Consider the following 24,705-nt stretch of genomic DNA (forward strand, 5'->3'; position numbering starts at 1 on the left):
CCTGACTGCCATGACTAGCAAATCCAGAACAAGCAAATCCCACTGTCCCCTTCTTGATCAGAGGTGAGACCCCTCCCGCTTCCATTTTCCAGAGAGCTCGAAGTTAGCTGGGATCTCTTGTCCCTGTTGCCTTACACCAACTAGCAGCTGAGAGATGGGGACTGGTTTCTGTTTTTTTAAAGACCATCCATGGGATGACCAATATCAGCCCACCTCTCCTACTGGGGCTGCACATGGTGTGACAGCATATACTGGGGCTGGAGAGAACAAGGATAAGAAAACAGAAGAGGAACTCAGCTGGAAGGTTCATTTACCCCTGTTCTCCTTGAATCCCCTACCTCAGCGTGGCTTTTGGCCCTGTGCAAAAGTCCACCCTCCCCCCTGAAGAGGCTGGTGGGATGCAGACTCAGTACACATGGGCTTTCAATCCGAGCAGCTTCCACTGAAAAGCTTTGGTAGTGAAGATGAAAACCTTTGTATTTCTAGAATTTGGATTTGGCCTTGCACGGGTCTCAGAGAAATAAAAGCGCAGTGGCAACTGGCCATGCTATACAGTGCACCTAGTAGTTCAGCAGTATTTTTAGTCATAATAATTTATCAGTAACTATCATTTTGACTCCTTTATGCTGCAGTCCCACACAGAAATACTTGTTTGCTCCTGAAAAACGGCCAGGGGTCTGTGCAGACCATGCAATTTCCTCCTCTCACTTACCAACACAATAGCCCACCAGGTTGAGGTACTGCTCCACCCTGCAGCTCGTCCTGCACTTCCCACTATCAAGGGCTGCGTGCGGGTGGCAGGTGATGCAGTCAGAGTCTGACGGACCACGGCACTTTTTGCAGGACGGATGGCAGGCTGCACAGAAAAACAGCGCTTGTTAAGACAGTCAGTACCTCAGCAAAACAACCTACATCTAACTCCTGGAGAGAGTATCATAGGGCCTGATTTTCCATCACCCAGCACCTTCTGTCATCATTTACACCTGTGCAATGAGGATATAAATTACTACCATGGGTCTGAGTGACTAGCAAGTTGTGATCTGGAAGGATTTCACTACCTCTCCTTTTTCAGCTATACAAGGGGCAAGCAGCAAGAAATTTAAGACCTCTTCTACTGATCCTCTGCATAAATCAAGATCTAAATCCACATAAAATATACAGATCACTCTCTCTCTCTTTCTCCCAGTATGTGTGTGTATATACAGACATTCAGACACCTGCCCAGCGAGAGACAGGAGAGAGATAAAGGATACATGATGGCCTGCTATAAAAGTTTTATTACTATGGATTTGGGATGGCCGCATTACTCATGCGTGGGGAAGCCAGGAGTGATTTATAGGAAGGTGTATCCCAAACTCAAATCAATAAAACCTAAACACCATATCACATATTAACCGAAAGAACTACTGTGGAAAGAGATTAAGAGTGTTCTAAAATATTTTATTGAGACAATGTTTTCCATCCTTCTATCTATAAAGCCGTGAGTGTTATTACCAGGGTTCCAACTGGGCAGACCTCTGGGGGAAATAAAATAAAATAAAATTTAAAAAAACCCTGAGACTAATGATGTGTAAAAACCTCTAAAAATTACCTAGAAAAAGCTTTCCTCTGCAGCTTCAGAAGCAGAACGTTATCCCAGGACTTCCCCAGAATAAAAAGAACGGCTGGATCTCCATGGAAAGCTAGAAATTTCCCATTTCATATAATATCAAGTTCCTTCTCCTAGCCCTGAAAGGTCATCACCCACTATATCTGAGAGGGCCTCCTGCTCATTAGTACTCAGAGTCTGGTAAAAATGGAATGACAGGTTTTAAAGACTGTACAAATCTGGTAGACAAAGGTTATAGTAATATTATTGCCTGTGCCTGTTTAAAAGCTGCAGACGTTCTATGCTGGCATGGAGTGAGATGAAATAATTTTCTTTACGTCAGTGTTTGCCACTTAACACGTTAGTACCATTCCAGGATCAGACAAAGTGAAACACACCACATGCTTAGCTATCGTCTCCTGGGTGATGGTACAGAACACCAAAATCAATGTAATCCTCTGCCCAATGATCATATGGTACAAGCTTTATTATCCGGCATCCCCAGGGAACCGGGGATGCCAGATAATAAAATATGCCAGTTATTCAAGCTGAGACTGGCAGCTGGCCCTGCTCCGCCCCACTTTTCCCCCTCAGCGGGGCAATGGGAAGCCAGCCCCAGCCAGGCATGCCAGTTAAACAAATGTGCCCATTATCCAAATGATGGACGACTGAGCTTTTACTAGAACAACAAGAAGTCTTGTGGCACCTTATAGACTAACAGATATTTTGGAGCATAAGCTTTCATGGGCAAAGATCTGCTTCATCAGATGCATGAATGGGTGGGTGGTGGTTCAGAGGGGTATTTAAAGAGTGGGGTCCCAGTAAGAGGGAGGGCCAGAGCTGACAAGGTCTATTCAGCAAGGTGGAAATGGACCAGTATCAACAGTACTTATCAAAAGAGGAAAAAACAAGTCAGATCAGATGGGGATGTGAGCCTTTGTCAGTGTCTAATGGGGAGATATTAGCACCCAGAGCACAGAAACTGCCTTTGTAAGCTGCGAGCCACTCCCAGTCTCTGTTTAATCCATGGTTAATGGAGTCAAATTTGCAAATAAATTGCAGCTCAGAGATTTCTCTCTCCATTTGATTTTTGAAATTTTTTTTGTTTCAAAAATCAAATGGAGAGAGAACTCTCTGAGCTGCAATTTATTTGCAAATTTACTCCATTAACCATGGATTAAACAGAGACTGGGAGTGGCTAGCAGCTTACAAAGGCAGTTTCTCTGCCCTGGGTGCTAATATCTCCCCATTTGACTCTGACAAAGGCTCACATCCCCCCATCTGATCTGACTTGTTTTTAACTCTTTTGATAAGTACTTTTGATACTGGTCCATTTCCACCTTGCTGAATAGACCTTGTCAGCTCTGGCCCTCCCTCTTACTGGGACCCCACTCTTTGAATACCCCTCTGAAACCACCCCCCAACTCATGCATCTGATGAAGTGGGTCTTTGCCCATGAAAGCTGATGCTCCAAAATATCTGTTAGTCTATAAGGTGCCACAAGACTTCTTCTTGTTCTCGAAGCTACAGACTAACATGGCTACCTCTCTGATACTTGGGCTTTTACTGTATTTACTGAGTATTTCTTGGCAAAACTCCAATAAATAAAACAGGGGATTTCAGAAGATCTTAATTTGGAGGCCTCCTACCAACGTTAAGCCGTTCATCAAAGAAATGTAACATTGTTTCTGAGCATGCCTACCCAGTACACACTTCTAGACACTGGCTGAAATCTGATAAAAGCAGCTGATGACTTTTATACGATGTCTTAGGGACATCTGGGGTTAGCAACTAGTACTAGAAGATTGCACCAAATCCCCGGATTCTAGCTGAACTGGGCACATAAGAATTCATTTTGCCATTGAGCCAGAGGGACTTATTCTGGTAATCTGGTCGTATTAGATTAAGTGGCTCGGCTATAACTACAAACTGGTTGGCTGGAGAGGTTTATAACTCATAATATTGTACTGCAGCTAAAGGAAATTCATCAGAGATGTAACGCCCTTCCCTGGTCTGGTAACCACACCTACACAGAACATGTGTTCTCTCCTGCAATTGCACAATTCCTCCTTCTAAAACCCAGTGCTATACTGGTCACACCTCCTAAAACTGGCCCCCCAGGTCTGGCAACATCCTTGTTCGGCAGGACCAGGAATGTTCCTGGACCAGAGAGCCTGGGCAGGCAGACAACCATCTGGCAGCCCTGCAGGGGGCAGTAAGGCAGGAGCCAGAGCACTGCTATCCCCCCAGCAGTCCCGTGGGGCTGGAGCACCGGTGCTGGAGTGGGGGTCAGCTGTGGTGGTGAGCTGCAGCTGGAGGGCCAGCAGGGGCGGCCAGGGACTGGGGAGGGATTAACCTCCCTTGGTCCAGCAAAATCTCTTCTTCAGGGTCACTGAGGTCCCAAGGGTGCCAGACCAGAGAGGTACAACTTGTAGGTAACTATGGTTTTAAACTAATAATCTCATTCACACGGACAATGTTCTTCTAGCCTTTCGGTCCACTGAGCTTAAATCATTCAAAGGTGCTTAAGGAAAGCGAGCTGCAGCCCGCGCTGCTCATCTCCATTACTGAACCAGACCGGTAATCTTTGTTGTTTGTGGCTGTAGAACTAGAGACAGCTCTTGAGCCATACACACGACCTCCGATGGAAATTAGATGGGAACTCTGCTGACGACTTAGGCCAGCATACTTCACATCCCCCTAAGAGTGCAAATAAATAAATGCTACAGAACAAGAGATCTGTTTCCTTATTTGTTCTGAAAGGCAGAAAACTACTTCCAGCTACTTGATGCCTAGACACAGAGCATTTGATGGTTCTCTTCCAGACTTTGTGGAGTATCTTTTGTAACTAGAAAGTATGTCACCCAGAACCCTGATGGCTGGAAAGAAAGATAACCCAGTTATCTTTACACTGCTGTTCCAGTGATAACCCGCTGCTCGCTGCCCCAGCCAAGAGCAGTTTTGCTTTCATCTCCATATGGCAGTCTACTGGAGGTAATGTGCACAACAGCATGAGTCCCATTCTGCTCTCACGTACAACTCCCGCAGAAGGCAATAAGCCAAATACAGCTCCAGCACAAACCCACTGAAGCAGCACCCAGTGGAGTGACACCTGTGTACACAAGCGAATCGCCGGGGAGTCTAGTTTTGTTCCTTCATGCTACCCCTTCCGCTATGCGTTGTGTGTGAGCTCCTCAGCGCAGAGACTCAATCCTGCAGTGCTCTAGCCACTGAACAATACTGCCTTAGTAAAGCCAGCCCCCGCTGAGTCCTAGTTGAGCATTATGCAGTATGCTAAAGAACTCTTCCCCCATGGCACGGTGGCTCAGAACGCCATCGCAGCTTATTGCAATAATACACAATCTATTTTCACTTCGATCCAGCGGAGCAGAGCAGGTTATTATATTTTATTCAACATCTATGTCTCTCTCTCTCTCTGGTAAAATAATCCAACTGCTGAAGCTCTACAATACGAGTCTCTTCTGAAATAACTGAATAGCCTCCTATAACCTGACAGCGTGTCTAATGGCACTGAAATCTTCCCGCAGTAAGACGCAGGAGCCTATACAGTGTAATTCTCCATGCTACGCACTTACAGAGGCAAAGACTGTTCCGGCTGTACAATCCTTCCGGGCACTCAGACGAGCACTGGCCATCGAACAGGACGCGAGGGGTGGAGCAGGCCGTACAGTTGTGGGAAGTGCTCCCTGAGCAGGCTAAGCATGAGGAATGGCACTCTGCAGGAAAAGACGGAGGACAGTAAATTGGTTTCCAGTCTGTTGCTCTCCTGGACTGAGATCATTTCATTCGCCCACTATTTGCCATTTCCCCTCAGGCAACACAACCCACACTCAACAGGCTTCTCTGCCAGTGAAAGGCTGTAATGTAGCTAATGGTACAAATGCTGCCTTCTGGAAATACTGAAATAAAGAGCAACCACAAGGAACGGCGCGGAACCCGTCTCTCCGCCCTGAAGGCATGTCTGAATTCTCAGAGCGGAATATTTGGGTGCCTGCTGTCTCAGGCCGCATCGACACTTACAAGCGTGCAGCAGCTGTGCCGATAGAGCTGTGCGGCTGTAAGAGCGCTCACGTCGTCCTGTTACGCCAACAAACCAGCGCCCTCCCATCAGCATAGTAAAACCAGCTCAATGAGTGGCGGTAGCTATGTCAGCTGGACACAGTCTTCCATTGACACAGGGCTGCGTACACCAGCACTTAACGTTGGCAAAATTTATGCCACTCAGGGGGGTGGAGGGAGTTTTTTTACACCTCTGAGCAATGGACATTTTGCCAACGTAACCTAGCCTAGAAATGTCCTCGTATCTTCTCCCCCACTCCTTCCGGGAAGAGCAGCTGCTCTCTGCCCTTCCACAGCAGCAGCACAACATGAAATCATTCACCACCCTCCCTCCACCGCACACCTGTCTTCCACCTCACTCCACTCTTGGACAGCAGCAAAAGCCCTATTGGGGGCTAATCACCGGACTTCTCAGCTACCAAAGATAATCAGCCCTGATTAACAGGACTGGCCAGCCTGAGGAGAGTGGAAACATGCGCAATCAGTGAACCTACCCTGCTTGTTTTTCGTTTGTATTACAGCAATGACTCCAGAGCCCCATTGTTTTAGGCGCTGTCGAGCACAAAGTCTGGGGCAGGCTGGGACTGTCCCTAAGAGCTGATAGCCCAAACAGACAAGATGGGAAGAAACAGGCAACAGGAGATGAAGAAACTTGCCTAAGGTGACTCAGTGGGTCAGTAGCAGAGCTGGGAGCAGCACCCAGGGATGCTGACTGCTCATGTGGTGCCTTTTTCCATCGGACCACACAGCCGCTGGTGTAGCTTATTCCTCTGAACTCAACAGAGTTACATCAGGGATCAATTTGGCCCAACATTGTCAGGGAAATTTCAAGAGTTTCAAATTATGAATGAGAATGTTTCTGTGGATACCTAAGAAATCCAAACCTCGAGGGAGAGAACTTTCAAGCCCTACTAATAGTAAATGTACATTTTGCCTATTTACAGGCATTTAGACATGTCAGTTGCAGCGTTTGCATTGCTGGAAGGGTGATTCAGCAAAATGCATCAAATTACTTCTAGAGCCAGGTCCCACTCAGAGCTGGAACTCCCAGCTCCACGAGAGGACACCTGGGAGTTCTATATGGCCAGCGCTTTCCCCACACTGTAGCCCCTAGCAGCTACTCTCAGGCAAAGTTTGTTGAACTCAAGATGCTTCCGCCTAACAAGCCAGGTTTAAAGATCAGCATCTTCCAATGAAATAGATTCTTAGACTTGGTCTACAGTAGGCAGGTTAAGTCAATTGCAGATATGGAATTCTAGTGAAGGCAATTGCATAGTTGGAAACGACTTATCTGCAGTTGACTTACCTGCCTGTCCTCACTATGTAAGGTCAATGGAAGAGTTTCTCCCAGAGACTTCCCCTACTCCTTGCGATAGCACAGAGTACAGAGGTCGACTGGTGACTGCTGATAGGTCGATTGTGTGCATCTCTACCAGACATGGAAAATCAAACCCCAGAAAATTGAGCATGAGTGTGTCAATCTTCTGGGTAATGTAGACATGGCCTTAGAAATATTCCAGCCTACACTGCAGCAGACCCTTCGATGGTGTATTGCCAGAGCTCCGCTGCCTTAAATAATGTTATGACCATTTGTACCAGCTGAAGATCTGCCTCTAAAAATGTAAGAATCGAGGAAAAACAACAAGCCTTAGTTATCCTTTCCCAGGTACAGAGCTGTAATCAGGATGAAAACAAGGACTGGGATTTCACTTGAAGGAAAATAAAGAACTTAATTCTTCCAGAAGCGTTTTCAAGAGTGACTGAATTATGTACGTGAGGCTGTCAAAGAAAACACTTAGGCCAACCCAGAGATATTCTTTTCTCTGGCTTGCCTCTCAATCGCTTAAATCTAGATACGTGCAAATTCCTTTTCTTTGGCGCCAGTTCAGCTGACTGTTAGGTGGATACAAACCCCACGCTGACGCCTTCAGATGCGAATCGAAGCACTGTACCTGTTCCAGCCTGTAGGGCTGATTGTTTTGTAGAATGCTCTCGTGCTAACAATGCATTTTTCTCTATTAAGCACTTCTAAGACAAGAAATGGCCTGCCACCAAATTTCAGCAGATCAAGGACACTAGTTGAGTTTTATGTTACGGTCACTGCCAGGAGAGCATGGGGCGGGGGGAGGGAAGGGCGTGGGAAGCACCAGAGTGGCAGAATACATGATAAATTTGTAGAGTCTCTAGCCTAAGGGAAAGTTCATTCTGTGTTGGGACTCCAGGACTCTGTCTGTGGAGCTCTCATTTCATTTCAGACACTGGCTGGAGCTGGAGAGATCATGCCCAGCTGAGGCAGATATACCTGCATTATTTCTGACCCAGCAAGAGCTCTCCACTAGCAGCATGGCCATGGGCAGTGGGACAGGCTAGCTGTCCTGAGTATGTTCCTAGGGCTTCAGAGGGGATTGTACTCAAGCAGTGAGCCCATCTCCAGCTTGCACTGTTGCAGCCCTGCTACTGCTGTTAGCGCACTAGCCAAAGCAAGTACACCCGCTGGGCAACCCTCTCCTCCCCTGCTCGCGTCTGCACGTACCCTAAGCCTGAGGGTGAGTTGAGCTGGTTCCAGGCACCCACAGCAACCTCTTCAGCTGCCCCACATGGGAAGTTGTTGTCTCAAACTCTGCCCAGCAGACACAAGCATGCACAGCTGTCTGAAACTTTACACCACTGTTGGTTCTACAGGTTGAATCACTCTGGCCCAGGACTCTTTGGCCTGGCAATATCCATGGTCTGTCCCTAGACCAGAGAGTTTTTGAGCACGGATGTTGCCAGACCAGAGTCCCTAGACCACAGAGTTCAGTAGCTGCGAGCTTGGCACAACTCTTCCATCTGGCCTCCTAACGCCATCCCACGATGCAAGACCTTCTCTTGGGAATATAATCAGAAAGCCTCTGTTCCCAGCCACAGTGCTGCATGTTACAGGACTACCCCTTCCGGGTATCCAGAATGCAGCCCAATAGCCAGGACTGAAAGATGTGCTGGGTGCAGACTTGCTAAAACAGTTCTTTAGAAATGCAGCGCTCCCGGGACAAGCAAGACAACTAACGATTTTCTGGTCAGTTTCCACATATGGGGCTTTGTCCTGCTCCAGTTCAAGTCACCGGTGAAACTCCTACAGTTGGGTTCAACGACATGGGAACACCAATGCAGACATACCCGAGGATCCATAAAAACATCCCCACACCTGCCAGAGTCTCGACACATTTTTAAACAATATTTTCTCTCCAAAATGCCAGCGTTCAGCATGCACATCAGCAGAGCGCTTTTTGGTTAAGTACTAGGCATTTCAAGCCAATAACTCACTGGTGCCACAAGACAGACAGTTGTTTGTCGCATGTCACAATTACATCCAACATCACACATACACTATCAGTCATTCCCAATAGTTGAAACCTTAAGTACCATTTGGCTGGGTCTTTTCCTCACCTCTGCACACGCCAGTGTTCTCAAGGTAGAATCGGGCTTTGCACTGAGGCAGGCAGATGCCATATGTTGCTTCCTCAAGGCGTTGTTCCGGCTGAAGTACCTCCTCTGGCTTCCCGCACTGGCTACAGTGAGAGTTCTCCGGACCCACACAGGCACGGCAAGATGGATGGCAACCTAGACAAGAATATGAAATCATGGACCAAAGTCCAGTGGCCTTAAGCTGTCAGAAGCCAAAGGAACTCTGTGCAAACAATAGAATGAGAGACGGTGGGGAAACGAGACAAATCATCTTGTTTGGCCACCTCAGAGCACTGGATTGTTCCTTGCAGCAGATGCAGAGATGGGTTTCTCTCCAGCACCAGCCAAATTCTATTCCCACTGAAGTCTGCATCCCTGTTCCAGGGAAAATCTGAAAATCCCACCGCAAGATTTTCAATGAGTTAACTCATAGGATATGCGCAAGCTTCTTCGGGAAACTATTCCACAATCTAATAGGAGGCTTTGTTTTATATAATGAAATGGGGACAACAGATTTCACATCCTTTCCCGATTCAAAAAATAAAACCATTACTTTAAAAACAAAAACAAAAACCCTGCATGGAGTGACCACTGCAGGTCAGGGTTTAAGGCAACTCAATTTTCCTTTTACCTGCAGAGCTGCATGAACCTGCATGAACCCTTATTGCTGTTGTTTTTGGTGGGGAAACTGGTGGCAGGCCTGCTGACAGGGGAAGGCGGGGAAAGGGACAGCTGCATGGGGGTCTGGCAATTCAAAAGTAGCAGCAGTGTTGCCCAGAGTCCCAGGCCCTTGAAATTGCTGCCAGAGCTCCATACAGGGTACTCCAGGTGACTCTAAGGGCTGGGGGTGGGGGAGGGATGCGGTCTGGGCAGTGCTAGCCCCACCTCTTCCACCAAGGCCCTGCTCCTTCCAGTAGCTCACAGCTGTCCAGGGGCCCTGCAAGGTCTCTGGCTATCCTTCACGGGTGGGAGGACTGATTGTTTTGAAGGGTTTTTGAGAAGAGTAAACCGTGTCCCCTGAGTGTTCAAACTTTTCTTGAAAAACAAGAAGTCCCATGGCACCTTATAGACTAACGTATTTTGGAGCACAAGCTTTCGTGGGCAAAGGCCCGCTTCATCAGATGCAATGGGGGCAGGGGGACTAGAGGGGGATTTAAAGAGGGAGTCTCAGTCAAGGGCAGGGCCAGAGTTACCAAGATCTATTCAGTCACAGAGGACGTGGCCCATTATCTTTTCTTTGCATCCCAGGGGAAATTATCTTTCGTCTTAACACATCCACCAAACTTCAGTGTGAAACTGTATGTACATTTAATTGTCAACAGAAAAAACAGAGGCACCATTGCCATGCTGACCTATTGTGACAGTGTGGAGGTAGGGGGAAAAGGTGAGTAAACATGGGGGGGGAAGGAAATTAAAAATAATACATAATTTTTGTGTTATTTTGTTATCTATGGGTTTGGGGGAGGAGGGGAAATGGAGCAAGAAGTGGGAATTTCACACACCTCATCTTATTTTAATCTAAGGAGCTGCTCTAAATCAGCGCAGTTGCACTGAAGAGGGTGGAATTTTCACCGCTTTCCTGGATCTGGTTCAAAATACGCAGTTTACCTTTGCAGACGTTGTGATCCTGATAAAATCCCTCTCCGCAGCCTGGAAGACACTGGCCCTGTCGCAGTCCCAGAGAACGGGAACAGGACGTGCACTGACTGGCCAATGGCCCAATACAAGTGGCACAAGAATCATGACAAGCTGGCGGAGAAATATAAAGCATGTCACTGGAACAGCATATTGAGTCTGCTTGTAGTCACAATGCTGGCTATGTACCATGCAGCCAAGCCAGTCTTCTCTCAGTCTGCACCCATCCACTGAATTCAGTCACACGCTAAAGTAATGACAGTGAGGATAATCAATAATAAGAAAAATACCTCCCTCTTACACACTGTGTTTTGGCTCAGAGATGCCAAAACGCTTTGCAAGGAAGATAATTTAAAGCAACCCGCCACCAAGCAATTTAAAAACTCAAATCCCCTGTACCCTCCAACAATTCTGTACTCTGCCCACCCACAAAACAAGGAGAGTTGGGACTGTGCCCTGAAGAACACTGGCAAGTGCCAAAACAGAAATGCCTTACCTCTGCATCTCTGCTTGCTGTCTGTGTAATATCCACCAGGGCATTCTGAAATGCATTTCCCACTGTGTAACACCATAACTGAAGCACAGGTTAAACACTTGGATTGATCTGAATAACATGTTTCACAGGACTGGTCACAAGCTGTCAAAGAGGATGGCCCGTTAATACAGTAAACACGTGAGTTATGTGGTGGTTGTGTTCCTGCAATCCCTGCATAACTCAAATTTTCACGCAAGTTGAAAATTCGCTGCAGCCGAGTTGCCGGCTCCCCTGGGCTTGCAGGAGCCGGGACACTAACCAGCCCACCAGGGCTGATCACTTTCCTGTCTCCCCGCCACTTGCAGGACCCAGGAAATTAACCAGCCAGGAGCTGGTCAGTTTCTCGGGTCCAGCAAGACATGGGGAGCTGGGAAGAACCAGTCAACAGCCTGGCTCCCAGCTCCCTTCCACTCTCTGGAGCCAGGAAACTGACCAGGGCTTCTGCCCTGGCCAGTTTCCCAGCTCTGCAAATGGAGGGAAGCCAGCCACCACTCTGAGGACCAGGAAACCACTCCTGTCAGGGGCAGCAGTTGCATTAACCTGAGATGCGCAACCTGGCTGCGCATATCTCAAGGGTTGACTGTACACAGACGCAGAGCAAGGCCCTAACACATGAGTTGCACCAGTTCTTCTCACTTGGGTGATATTCCAGGTTAGCTGAGACTGCACACCTTCTACCAGTACAACAACCACCATGTAATCAATGTCATTGCCAATTTCCTTCTGGCAGACAGGACCTTAAGCTCTTCGGGTGCTCAGATTATTCCACATCTGCCTACTGCAGGACTTCTCACACACCTAATGGCATATTGGGATGCACTAGGAGGAGCATTTCTAGCAGATCTGTAGAAGTTATTTGGCACTGGTGAGGCCACATCTGGAGTATTGCATCCAGTTCCGGGCCCCTCAGTGTAAAAAGGATGTGGATGCATATGAAAGGGTCCAGCAGAGCACAAGGAAAATAATTTGGGGGCTGGAGCACAAGACGTATGAGGAGAGGCTGAAGGATTTGGGCTTATTTAGTTTGCAAATGAGAAGAGTGAGGTGAGAGTAGATAGCAGACTTTTAACTTCCTGAAGGGGCACTCTAAAGAGGATGGAGAGAAGCTTTTCTCAGTCGTGATGGATGGCAGAACTAGGAGCAATGGTTTCAACTTACAGTGGGGCGATCTAGGTTGGATATTAGACAAAACTATTTCACTAGGAATGGTGTGAGCCATGGGAATGCATTACCCAGAGAAGTATCAGAGGGGTAGCCGTGTTAGTCTGGATCTGTAGAGCAACGAAGGGTCCTGTGGCACCTTATACACTAACAGAAAAGTTTAGAGCATGAGCTTTCGTGAGTTAACTCACTTCTTCAGATGCTGGTGAAGCATCTGAAGAAGTGAGTTAACTCACGAAAGCTCATGCTCTAAACTTTTCTGTTAGTCTATAAGGTGCCACAGGACCCTTCGCTACCCAGAGAAGTGGTTGAATCTTCATCACCAGAGGTTTATAAGTCCTGGTGTGACAAAATCCTGGCTGGAATGACTTAGTTGGGTTTGGTCCTTATTTGGGCAGGGGGCAATGACCTCCTGAGGTGTCTTCCAGCCCTAGGATTCTGTGATTCCTCTGAAGCAGCTGGAGGCAGCCACTATCACAGACAGGCTAATGCACTACATGGACCTTGGTTTTGATGCAATCTGGCAAGTCCTATGTTTTTTTCTCATTCTCTTCCCAGTCTTACTATCTTCTAACGATTGATATTCTTCACCCCTTTCCATCTCTTTCTCCCTGTTTTTCCCAAAATTCCCCCCATCTCTTATTTGTGTCACAGGCATTGTTTATTCACTGAGCTGTGGGTTACTGCAAAGTTCAAGCAACCTGCGGGCAAAGGCTGTCTCTCTTTCCGCAATCAAATGGATTTGTCAAGCCCAGAGGATTGTCTCATTTTTTGCTTTCACGCTGCTCAGTGAACAAAACAGCCTTAAACCTTTTAGCATCTGGTAATTTTAAATGAGCTAGTAATCTTCTAAACAAGTAGCAGCACTTCTCATAATGTATTTATGGAACAGGTGTGCCTAGCATCTCAGAGAGATATAAACACACACACCATGTTTGCTGGCTGAACACACTACTTATTAACTCCTTTCTGCAAATGCACCTGCAAAGTTCATGTCAGAGAAAAAAAAAAAAGAAACAGGGATTTACCATAGCAGACTCCATTCTTCAGGTAAAACCCATGACCACAGCTGGCCACGCAGAGGCCAGCATTTAAAACAAGAGACCTGTCTTTGCAGGCCAAGCAGTTGTTTTCAGCAGACCCCCAGCATACGGAGCAAGACTCGTGACAAGCTGGAATGAAAGAGTAACAGGTTAATGAACCACCAAACAGTCACTGATTTTTTAAAAAAATCAGTTCCTAGCAATTTACCTATTTCATTTTTGTTCTCAAATAACATGGACATTTTGTGCTTCTAAAAACCACTGGTGTGTTGCGTTTGGGATGTTCACCTGGGCTTGTCACACTTTTGAGGAGCTCCATTTACATCACAATTTTGCATCTGCAAAACAGCTGAGTGCAAATTAGAATAGTGCCTGCAGCTGCAATCAGGCACTTAGAGTAGTTGCTTCCATTATTGTAAAATATTTGTATTGGTATAGCATGGATCCATATTCAGACTTCATTTTGCTAAGTGGAAAGAGTCTGCCCTGAATTGCTCATAAAACAAACCGCCAGTCCTGCAACCAGATTTTTGCAAGCAGACTCCTGTGACAGACCCACTGACCTCAGTCTTTGCATACGAGTGCAAAGAGTCATCCATGTGGATCTGATGGCAGGAGAGTATCTAAGGAAATTGTTTCTATCAAAAAAACAATGGTCCAAAAACTCTGTACTGGGCCCTGAGCTGAACTCCACACACAGGTTGATTTTGTCAGAAATTACACTGCAGAATACTAGTTTGCTAGGTATGGTGGTGGGACAGGTGGAAACTGACTCTTTGTGGCAATTTCTTGTGGAAACTACACATTGCGCACTGTGAACATTTTCCTTTATACAGCCAAAAGATGAGAATGGAAATGCCCCTGTTATACTGAGAACTCTAATACCTCTGCCTTCGGGCAGACTCTTCACTAAGACCAGCAACCATGAATTGTTTGGTTGCTCCTGAAGTATATCATATGCATACACAACCTGAGCAGAATAAGATACAAGTACAGGTTGAAGCTCTGTAGTCCAGCACACTCTCATTTGACAACATCCATAAGCCTGCATGAGTTTACTTACCCGGACGATCACTTATTATGGGTGTGACCAAGTTAAAATTGTCCCATAAAGTTTGTTTCCAGCCACCAGTCCTGGCTCTCAGCGTTCTGTGCTGTTATTTAGCTGTAATTTACCCCTAAACATCTCCTAAGAGCCCAGCAAGGAGTGGAACTGTTGGCAATGTGCTAGACAACACTGACCTCTCATGGCCCAGCAAATTCTCTCATTCAGCATCAGTCAGGTCCTGAGGGTGCCAGACTAGAGAAGTTCAACCTGCAGGAGCATTCCAATTAGGCCAAGTTGAAGGGCTTGATCCACCTCTCTGTTACTCTAGGTTTATGAGTTCCAGACATATGAAACTGGTATAGGACAGAGCCGATATATGTCCAATGTTTTTAAGAGAAAAGAATTCCTGCAAAGTGCTGGCTTGATGCAAACAAACCCCTGCATTTATAAAAGCATCTGTGCTCTGCTGAATTCAAGATGACGATCAGCCTGCCTGGGACCAGTAGTAACTGTGGCATAACATGTGTTTCATTAAAGCACAGTGCTTCCTGTGCTCAGCCATTTAACTCCCTTTGGTCGGTCACAATTCAGTGTAAAAAATCCTTGGAAGTTTCCTTTCTAAAAAGATTTCTCAGAAATCTCACCTGCATCACTGCAGGTGTGACGATCACTAGCCATTCTCTGACTGCAAGAGATTAACGCGAATGGCACAGGACAAGGAATGCACTGAATTATTTGAGAAATATGTTGCCTGACTTTCGACAGAAAGAAGATGTTTTCAACACTACTGCACTGTATGTCTAAGTGACTCATAAACTGAACAGTTCATGGCAATGGACTGCTAGCTGCCTGCAGTAAATCTGCTTAGCAACAGTGAGACTTCCTTTCTTGAGAGATGAACTTCTATAACTAAATCAGCTAAAGACCCATTAATAAAGAGTCCTTAATAAAAAATCCAAGCACTTTAGTATGATGTAGGCGTTGTCTGTTACACCAGGTTATATATTTCAATATTCCCATTTGAATAGATCGAAGCAGCAAAGCCTGAGTTCTGGTTAGACTTTGTGAGGATTAATACACCCTGAAATGTGAATTATTAAATTGCAAGGAAAAGGAAGAATGGGTTTAGAGAAGGCTTCAAGCCCTTCACTGGTCTTGTTTTTCAGAGCAAAGCTCTTTCTTTTTTCACTCCCTTGACTTTTCTTTTCTCAGTCCTTTTCTTGTTTGTGTGTGTCTCATCTTAGCACACCAGCCTCCATGTTCTACCTCTATCTCTCACTGGCTGTGAATATTAATCGTGACGCTAGTTATCTGAATCAGCCTTCTTACTGACTTTCAATTTCTCTTTTTCCTTAGTGGCTCTGTTGTTCTATTTCAAAACAAACCCCATTTTCCAGTCATTATTTTAGTTTGAGATTAGGCCTTCCTAAATAACAAATGATGAAGCAAGACTGAATCTTTGGGGCTTGTTCCTACACTTCAGAGAACAGTCCTGCAAAAGCAAGGTAGACTAAGAAATCTTTTCTCACAGGTCCTTTCCCTTCATAGGGTCAGATCTTCTGCACCAATTTACACCAATTGAGGATTTGAACATGCTCGTACAGAATTCTATTGACAAACTTAACTGAAAGCATTAAGAAAATATGCTGCTTACTGAAAGGCGCAAAGATAATTTGGACAACCTGACCACATGCATACAAAAACGAAGAGCACACAAAGAAAGCTTGGATGGAAATTAGTTATGGATTAGGTCTGCAATCGGAGGCTTTTTCTGCCAGTTTTATTTTATGCAGAAAATGCAGCCAGGCAGAACTAAAGCAAATTGGTTTAATTCTCTTGAGGAAACATGAACAAATTTTCCCAGCAACTTTCTACTACAGGCATGCATGGGTATGAACACGGATGGAATGCAAAGCCCGTTCACTACAGCCTGGTAATAAACTGACACATTTGTCTTTTTCAACTGCCTTCAAAATGCATAGTCACCGCCAATAAAAACAGCAGGAACAGGCAGAAATAACATAAACATAACCAAACCATAACCATAACCTAACCTTAACCTAACCAAAACTACAACCTAACCTTAAAGTTACCTAACCTTAATCTAATGTTAACATAACTTTAACCATAACCATAACCGAACCATACCCATACCATAACCATAAACTAACCAAACCACGACCTAACCTAACCGAACCAAACCATAACCAAACAATAACCATAGCCTAACCGAACCATAACCACAACCACAACCATAACCCAACCAAACCCTAGCCATAAGCATACCATAATCTAATCATAACCATAACAATAATCACAACCTAACAATAACCACACCATAACCTAACTAAAACCTATCCATAAACTAACCATAACCATACCTAGCCATAACTTAACCTAACTATAACCTACCCTACCCTACCCTACCCTAATATATTAATTAGCATTTGGACAGCAAATTCTTTTAGGCTAGCGGACTGCCTTTTCATTAAATGTGTGTACAGCACCTAACATAACAGGGCCCAAACCTTTAATTCAAGCATCTAGATGTTGATCCAGTTCCATTAATCAAATTTAAGGTGATTTAGACATGAGCATTCAAAACCTGAAATCCGTCACAAACCACTGGCACAGACAATTACAGAAAAGCAATGGTCAACAATTGGAACTCCTGCGTTCAACTTCAATTCAGCAAAAGCATTTAAACATGTGCTATACTTTAAGCCAATGAGTATTGCCACAGAACTCATTAGGACTGCTCAGATGCCTGAAGTCAACATGTAGTCAAGTTCTTTGCTGAACTGGTCTCAGAAAGAATTTACGACCCCTTTAAAAGGGCCAGTATCGTATAGAGAAAAATGCTTACTTAGGTATCTGTCAGCACAAAGGAGGCTGAATGTCCGTTTGGACAAAGTAAGAATATTTCAAAGGAATGAGCAGAATCAAAAAGTCCCAACTTCCCTATCCTATCCCAACCTGTAGAAAGGAACAGCAGTACGCTCATTTAGGCCGCGTCTACACATGCACACTACTTCGAAGTAGCGGCACCAACTTCGAAATAGCGCCCGTCATGGCTACACGTGTTGGGTGCTATTTAGAAGTTGAAATCGACGTTAGGCGGTGAGACGTCGAAGTCGCTAACCCCATGAAGGGATGGGAATAGCACCCTACTTCAAAGTTGAACATCGAAGTAGGGCACGTGTAGCCAATCCGCGTCCCACAACATCGAAATAGCGGGGTCCGCCATGGCAGCCATCAGCTGAGGGGTTGAGAGACGCTTTCTCTCCAGCCCCTGTGGGGCTCTATGGTCACCGTGTGCAGCAGCCCATAGCCCAGGGCTTCTGGCTGCTGCTGCGGCAGCTGGGGATCCATGCTGCATGCACAGGGTCTGCAACCAGTTGTCGGCTCTGTGGATCTTGTGTTGTTTAGTGCAACTGTGTCTGGAAGGGGCCCTTTAAGGGAGCGGCTTGCTGTTGAGTCCGCCCTGTGACCCTGTCTGCAGCTGTTCCTGGCACCCTTATTTCGATGTGTGCTACTTTGGTGTGTAGACGTTCCCTCGCAGCGCCTATTTCGATGTGGTGCTGCGCAACATCGATGTTGAACGTCGACGTTGCCAGCCCTGGAGGACATGTAGATGTTATTCATCGAAATAGCCTATGAATAAGCTATTTCGATGTAGCGTGCACGTGTAGACGTAGCCTTAGAGACATTTTCCCCTGTTTCAGACTCCCCAGGCACTCCAATGAGAAGAGCTAGTGCAAGAGATGTGCTGGCAATGAGACATGTGAAAAGCAGGAAAACATCACCAAAGGGAGATGGATTTTTGTGTGTGACTCTCTCTGGCTACCTGCCATATTCCGTATCACTCTCTAATTCGCTCTAATAAACAGCCCTGCTGCTGCCTCCTGGGGAGAGCTGATTTCAGTAGCTGTGGTTTAGCCTGTGCTGAACACAAAGTATACACCAAAGAATTGGACTCCAGTAAATGGAGGTGGATTTTAGGTCAATGGTAAAATACAGCAGTTCTCTCACCCCCCAGGAGAAGAAGCCAATAATATTTCCAGGAGAGAGACTTCTGAATCTGAATAGGGACTGGCTCAATCAACAGGGTTGACGAGTGGAGGTGTCGGAAGCAGATGGTTCTTGGAAAATGGAGTGGATTTAGAATTTCAAAGAGCGCATCCTTCTCCCATCTGTCATCATCTTAACCCTACGGGATTCTGTCATTTTGCAGCATGGTGGCACTGAACATGTTTGCCCTCATCTTGGCAATGGATCTCTGGATGCAGACTGTTGCTTCATCAAGGGTCTGTGTAGTTTTCACCCGGCAGCTCTGTTCGTAAGTTACCTGTACAGCGGAGGTGATCCTGGAAGAATCCGTCCCCGCACAATGCCACGCATTGTCCATACTTCATCAGCAGGGATCCCCGGCAGGAGGTACACTCAAACCCATTGGTGCAGGTGGCACACATCTCCATACAGGCTGTCGAAGGGAAAGGGAAAAGAAGAGAAACAGTGTAACCTTAACCTGCCATTGTGCAGGGATTCTGAACTGTACAGGGTCAGTCTGCAGGCGAAATTCAGGGAAGCCCCTCTGAGTGAGAAAGCATCTGAGACTAAAGATGGTTGAAAAAATACTGGATCCATTTTTGCTAGAAATTTTGGAAATTCTAGATTTTCTAATGAGCTCTCCTGTAGAGCGGTTGAAATCAATAGACTATGAAGCAGTGTCTCAGAGCTTTCCTGATCCCAGAACTGAGAGACTAACCTTACAAAGATCTGTATTAGCGTTATAATTCCACTTCTCAAAGGGTGCGTCTACAGAGCAAAGTTATTTCGGAATTACGGCCGCTAGTCTAAACAAACTTTGCGACCATCTCCACAATGCAACCACTATACTGAAATAATTTCATAATAGCATACGTCTTACTTCAAATTTGGTTAACATTCTATGAGGAATAGCACCTCTCGGAATAGGAGCTGCGTAGACAGGAAATAGGGGATATTTTGAAATAAAATATTCCAGAATAGTTTATTCCAAAATAATTCTCCTGTGTAGACATATTAATTCAGATTAGAGACCCTAGAAGCAGTGCTAATCCGAAAGAGGCTGTAATCCGAAAGAGGTTCTATTGTGTGTAGACACACTATTTCAGAATAAATTTGCTTATTCCAGGGCTTCCCTGTAGTGTAGATGCATTGTTCTGGAATAGCATAATCTGGAATAACAACTCTGGAATAAGGTATTCTAGAACAACTTTGCTGTGTAGACATACCGTAAGAAATAATAAGGAGCAAGGTCTCCATACAATAGCGTCCAGGTATGCCAATAAGCAGCACTCTAGAACTAAAGCAGCAGTCTGAAAGAAACAAGTCAGCTGAGATTGGAACGTGTGCCATACCTAAGCAAACCCCAGCATCTTGATAGAATCCAGAATCACAGCTCCTGACACAGCGGCCATTCTGGAGCCAGCTGGTTGCATCACGGCAGACGTCACAGTGGTCAAAGGACTGAGAGCAGGTCAAACAGTCTGAGTGGCATTGCACTAGCATGAAGAACAAAAGAGAAAGAAGCTGCCAGCACTGCGTGCCTTGTATCCAGAGAGCTGGAAATAACACACATGCAGTAGTCAAACTAAAACTCAATTCATGGCCCCTCTGCTCCTGGTTCAAGGTATATTCTCAAAAATGGCATGTGAGCGGTTAAATGCTGTGTTTTATCAGACTGGATAAGCATTGCATTTAATTCAAGTTATCCAACCTGGCATTAATCACAAACAATCCACCTTGTTTCTTTTCAGTGATGGGCTTAACGCCAGGAAAAATTAATGGCCCATGACAACTGAAATCTGGGTTACTTTAGGCCAAATCCCACAACAAAGGCAATGGGCATTTAGCCAAGTCAAGCTGGAAAAAGGCCTGCAGGGCACATCTACACTATCACTTAAATTGATCTCACTTGCATTGCTCGGCAGTACGAAAAAGCCCTTCTCTTCTTCCTCCCCTGGCAAGACACACATTTTGCGCCATCCACACCGGCAGCGTATCGGCAGAAAACACTCTCCTGCTGACATGGCATTCACCTCTCACCGACGTGGAGTAATTATGCCAGTAGGAGAGCACTCTCCCATTGGCAGTGTGTGTCTTCACCAGATGTGCTCCAGGTGTGCTGATGTGGCACCACAGTGAAGACTTGCGTTTTGTTACACAGAGAAAGCAACTGAGAGGACAAGGTTGAGACAAGGCATTTCTCTAGAGCCAGTGTTTCTCAAAGTGCAAGGCTGGCTTCTCTGTGGAGGCAGAGGAATCTCTCCTGCTCAATCATTTTCACCCAGAAGAAGGAGAACCATCTGTTCTACACCCATCTTTCAACCGGGACACGATCCTGGAGCCTTTACTCAGTCTTCATTCAGACCCAAAACCCTACTGACTTCAGTGAGGGGCATCTCTGAGTAATGCTTTCAGGAAGTGGAGTTCCCCAAAGGAGGAAGAAGAGAAAGAGCAGGGATTGTCCTAAGTGGAAAAGCCACAATGAAAAACAAACAAAAATCGGGCTGTCCTGTCCCTATACGCCTGTAGAACCATCTCCATTGCTTGGTAGCTACCTTACTCCTAAGACATGTAAGCTGTGTCTACACGTGCACGCTACTTCGAAGTAGCGGCACTAACTTCGAAATAGCGCCCGTCGCGGCTACACGCGTCGGGCGCTATTTCGAAGTTAACTTCGACGTTAGGCGGCGAGACGTCGAAGTCGCTAACCTCATGAGGGGATCGGAATAGCACCCTACTTCGACGTTCAACGTCGAAGTAGGGACCGTGTAGACGATCCGCGTCCCGCAACGTCGAAATTGCCGGGTCCTCCATGGCGGCCATCAGCTGGGGGGTTGAGAGATGCTCTCTCTCCAGCCCCTGCGGGGCTCTATGGTCACCATGGGCAGCAGCCCTTAGCCCAGGGCTTCTGGCTGCTGCTGCGGCAGCTGGGGATCCATGCTGCAGGCACAGGGTCTGCAACCAGTTGTCGGCTCTGTGGATCTTGTGTTGTTTAGTGCAACTGTGTCTGGGAGGGGCCCTTTAAGGGAGCGGCTTGCTGTTGAGTCCGCCCTGTGACCCTGTCTGCAGCTGTGCCTGGCACCCTTATTTCGATGTGTGCTACTTTGGCGTGTAGACGTACCCTCGCAGCGCCTATTTCGATGTGGTGCCGCGCAACGTCGAAGTTGAACATCGACGTTGCCAGCCCTGGAGGATGTGTAGACATTATTCATCGAAATAGCCTATTTCGATGTTGCTACATCGAAATAAGCTATTTCGATGTTGGCTTCACGTGTAGACGTAGCCGTAGTGCACAGTCTGTACTCCTTCCAGAAGCAAAGCTCTCTGCACTAATCCACGGTCATCCCTGAAAGCAGGCCCAGTTGTTGTCACATGAGCAAGCCTCAGCGCAGAGCGTGACATGACACACAGGTAGGAGAGTGTGGGTCTTCTGCCCAAAGGCATGTCAGAGAACAGCAATTCACACTAGCTTCATGAAAACATTGGGGTGAGAGAACTTCCCTCATACACATTTGTGGGAAAGTGGGGACAAGACTGGGTGAGAGTTGGAAGAATCCTGTACTAAAGAGTTAAAATTTTGGAAGGTTTTACAGATTCATCAGATGGGGCATTGTGTTGCAAAACTCTCGTTGCCTTTCTTGCAGCGTGGTGGGAAGCAGTTGGTGAGCCTGTAGCAAGGAATTTCAAGGATGCAGTGAGCATGCAGAAAGCCAGTTTGGCGCTACATAATCCCATGCAAAGATCTTAGGAGATCTTATTTTCCAAAGTTCAATCAGGCACCTTAATGAAACAGGCAGAATTTAAAAAGCATTAAACTCTCAGCAGCTCCTATTGATACAAATGAGAACTTGTGAGTACCGGGAATATTTTCACATCTGTTTGCCATACTGAAGTGCCTCCATGAGAGCTAAGCTCTTTGGAAAATCCAGCCCAGAAGATAGTGACCTCAAAATACAATGTAATGCTCTGAAATCATAGTCACATTTTGCCTTGGAACTGTCCGCTGTGTCACAGCATCTGAACTTTCACAATCTTTAATTTATCCCCCACAACATCCCTACAAAGTAGGGCTGTACTATGATCCCCATTGTAGAAATGAGGAACTGAGAGTAACCATTTTTAAAGCACCTAAGTGACTTAGGCATTTAGGACCTAAGTCTCACTGGAAGTCAATGGGACTGCAGTAGCAGTCGTTTTGAAAATGGGACTTATGAGATTTTGAAAATGTTATTCCCTAAGCAACTTGCCCAAGTTCACCTAGGAAGTCTATCACAGGGCAGGAAACTGAATTTGGGCCTCCCACACTAACCTGTTATGTTCTCTTTTTTTTTTTTTTTTTGTATTCTAATAGTGCACCTTCTGTAGCCTACGAGATGTTTCTAAGTTTATGGGACGCTTGCCTTATTTTTTTCTGTTCAACAAATAATAAGCTTTAAAATATTTATCTGACTGCCACTCTGAGCTGCATCTGCAATGATGGCATAATTGAACTGTGAAATTGTTTTCTTTTTCCTGTGGCTAACCATTCATTGGAGCACCTTGATTAACCAAAGTGAGTTGAGTGCAAGAAAAGCTACTGCCAATATGAAAAATTAGGAATCTGAAAATAAAACCTATCAACTATGAAATGCAAATAAAGGGAAATGACAACAGCCTGCAGAAAAAAATAATTTATATGCAAAATTGTTATACGGCCAAAGCTATTTTGATGCTTCCAGATAATTATTAACTGGCTCTAATTCAACCCCAGGTGAACTGGCAGTGGCATTATGATATAAGTGAGTACCTTGAAGTGGAAATTAATCATAAGCCCATAAACTTCACAAAGCCTTCTCATAGTGGGGTGGAGAGCTTTTTTTGTTTGTTAGAAGATTTCATAATTTAAAAAAAAAAGGGAATTAAAAACATTTCCAAGACAACAGCCTGCAAATACTAATTCTTTTTATTTTGCTAAAGGATAGACGTTAGGGGCCTGTTCCAACTCCACTGAAGTCATTAAGAATCTTTGGCTCAAGTCTTAGGCCTACACTGAAATCCCCAAATCAAACAGATGCAGTAAAGCTGAAATCTAAGGAAGTCATCATGAGAACACCGAGACACCCAGTAAAACTAAGACGCCTGGAGAAAACAAGGACTAAGTTGCATGACCTTTACTGACACTGGTGAGCATCTTCAACCACAAGCACTCCCCCTGAAGTTAACGGGATTAACCAGTCTGGGTAAGGATTGCACTATCAAACCTCAAACAGCTGCATGTACTCTGTGTGACTGAGAAAGCCAACAGGCTGAGAACACAGGAGGTGCATGGGGTTTATAGACAGCCCTGGGTTGGCTATCTGCATAATAGTTTACCAAAAGCTGGCATATGGCTCTCTTGAGCGAGTTGCCCACTGCTTGTCATAATGATTGAGCAATGCCTTCATGCACAATATGGAATTATATGCCTATGCTGAAAATTACGTTCTGAAGGTCTTGGAGATAAGGCAGGTCACTGGTGACATTATCTCAGAGATATTCCTTTCAGGCAGGAGGTGACTGACATCTAGAACCCTGTTCTGTCATTGGCTTTTTGTCAACCTATTTGTACACTGTGTGTATTGAGAAATTGTAAAATCATTGCGAGAGGAAATCCTCAAGAAGAAACAAACGGCAGCAGATGTCCAGAATAAAAAATTCATCTGGTATATCTTGGAACGCAAAGAGAGCCAGAGAATCCTTCACTGTGGAGGCAAACTGACAGCGGGTATATCTCTTGAAAGAAAGGTTACAATCAGTCTGGCTGTACAGCGCTCCATAGATATCTGCTGAACAACACTCTGCTAGAGAGGAGAATATCTGGTTAATGAAGTCTAGGCTCTAAAATGCATTTTATGATTTTATATGATATATCCCTGCTTCTAAAATTTCTGCTTGATATTACTTGACTCTCTATGGGTTTGTCTACACTTGCCCCCAACTTCAAAGGGGGCATGGTAATCAGGGCCACAGGATATTACTAACCAAGTGCTGCAGTGAATATGCAGCACTTCGTTAGGCTAATTTTCCCCCATGGCAACTTCGACACGTTAAACTTCAAAGTGCCGACCTGTGTGTAACCAAGGGCACTTCGAAGTGCTCACGC

General features: G+C 45.6%; 1 protein-coding gene across 4 annotated transcripts in view; it reads right to left on the bottom strand.

Moving 5' to 3' along the window:
• The window catches only part of FRAS1 (Fraser extracellular matrix complex subunit 1), a 310,675-nt gene that overhangs the window by 146,423 nt on the left and 139,547 nt on the right, over positions 1-24,705 (bottom strand). For 3 of the 4 annotated variants that reach the window (XM_074993759.1, XM_074993760.1, XM_074993757.1), the window contains exons 12-19: positions 19,937-20,080; positions 18,883-19,017; positions 13,472-13,615; positions 11,244-11,384; positions 10,721-10,861; positions 9,095-9,268; positions 5,185-5,325; positions 713-856 (exon numbers count right to left, since the gene is read on the bottom strand). In XM_074993759.1, coding sequence (XP_074849860.1) covers positions 713-856; positions 5,185-5,325; positions 9,095-9,268; positions 10,721-10,861; positions 11,244-11,384; positions 13,472-13,615; positions 18,883-19,017; positions 19,937-20,080 — 1,164 coding nt within the window. The remainder of the gene's footprint in view (positions 1-712; positions 857-5,184; positions 5,326-9,094; positions 9,269-10,720; positions 10,862-11,243; positions 11,385-13,471; positions 13,616-18,882; positions 19,018-19,936; positions 20,081-24,705) is intronic. The other variant, XM_074993758.1, reaches the window with a different exon arrangement.

The sequence above is a fragment of the Carettochelys insculpta genome, chromosome 4 (genome assembly GCF_033958435.1).
Source record: "Carettochelys insculpta isolate YL-2023 chromosome 4, ASM3395843v1, whole genome shotgun sequence".
In the NCBI taxonomy this organism is placed as follows: domain Eukaryota; kingdom Metazoa; phylum Chordata; order Testudines; family Carettochelyidae; genus Carettochelys; species Carettochelys insculpta.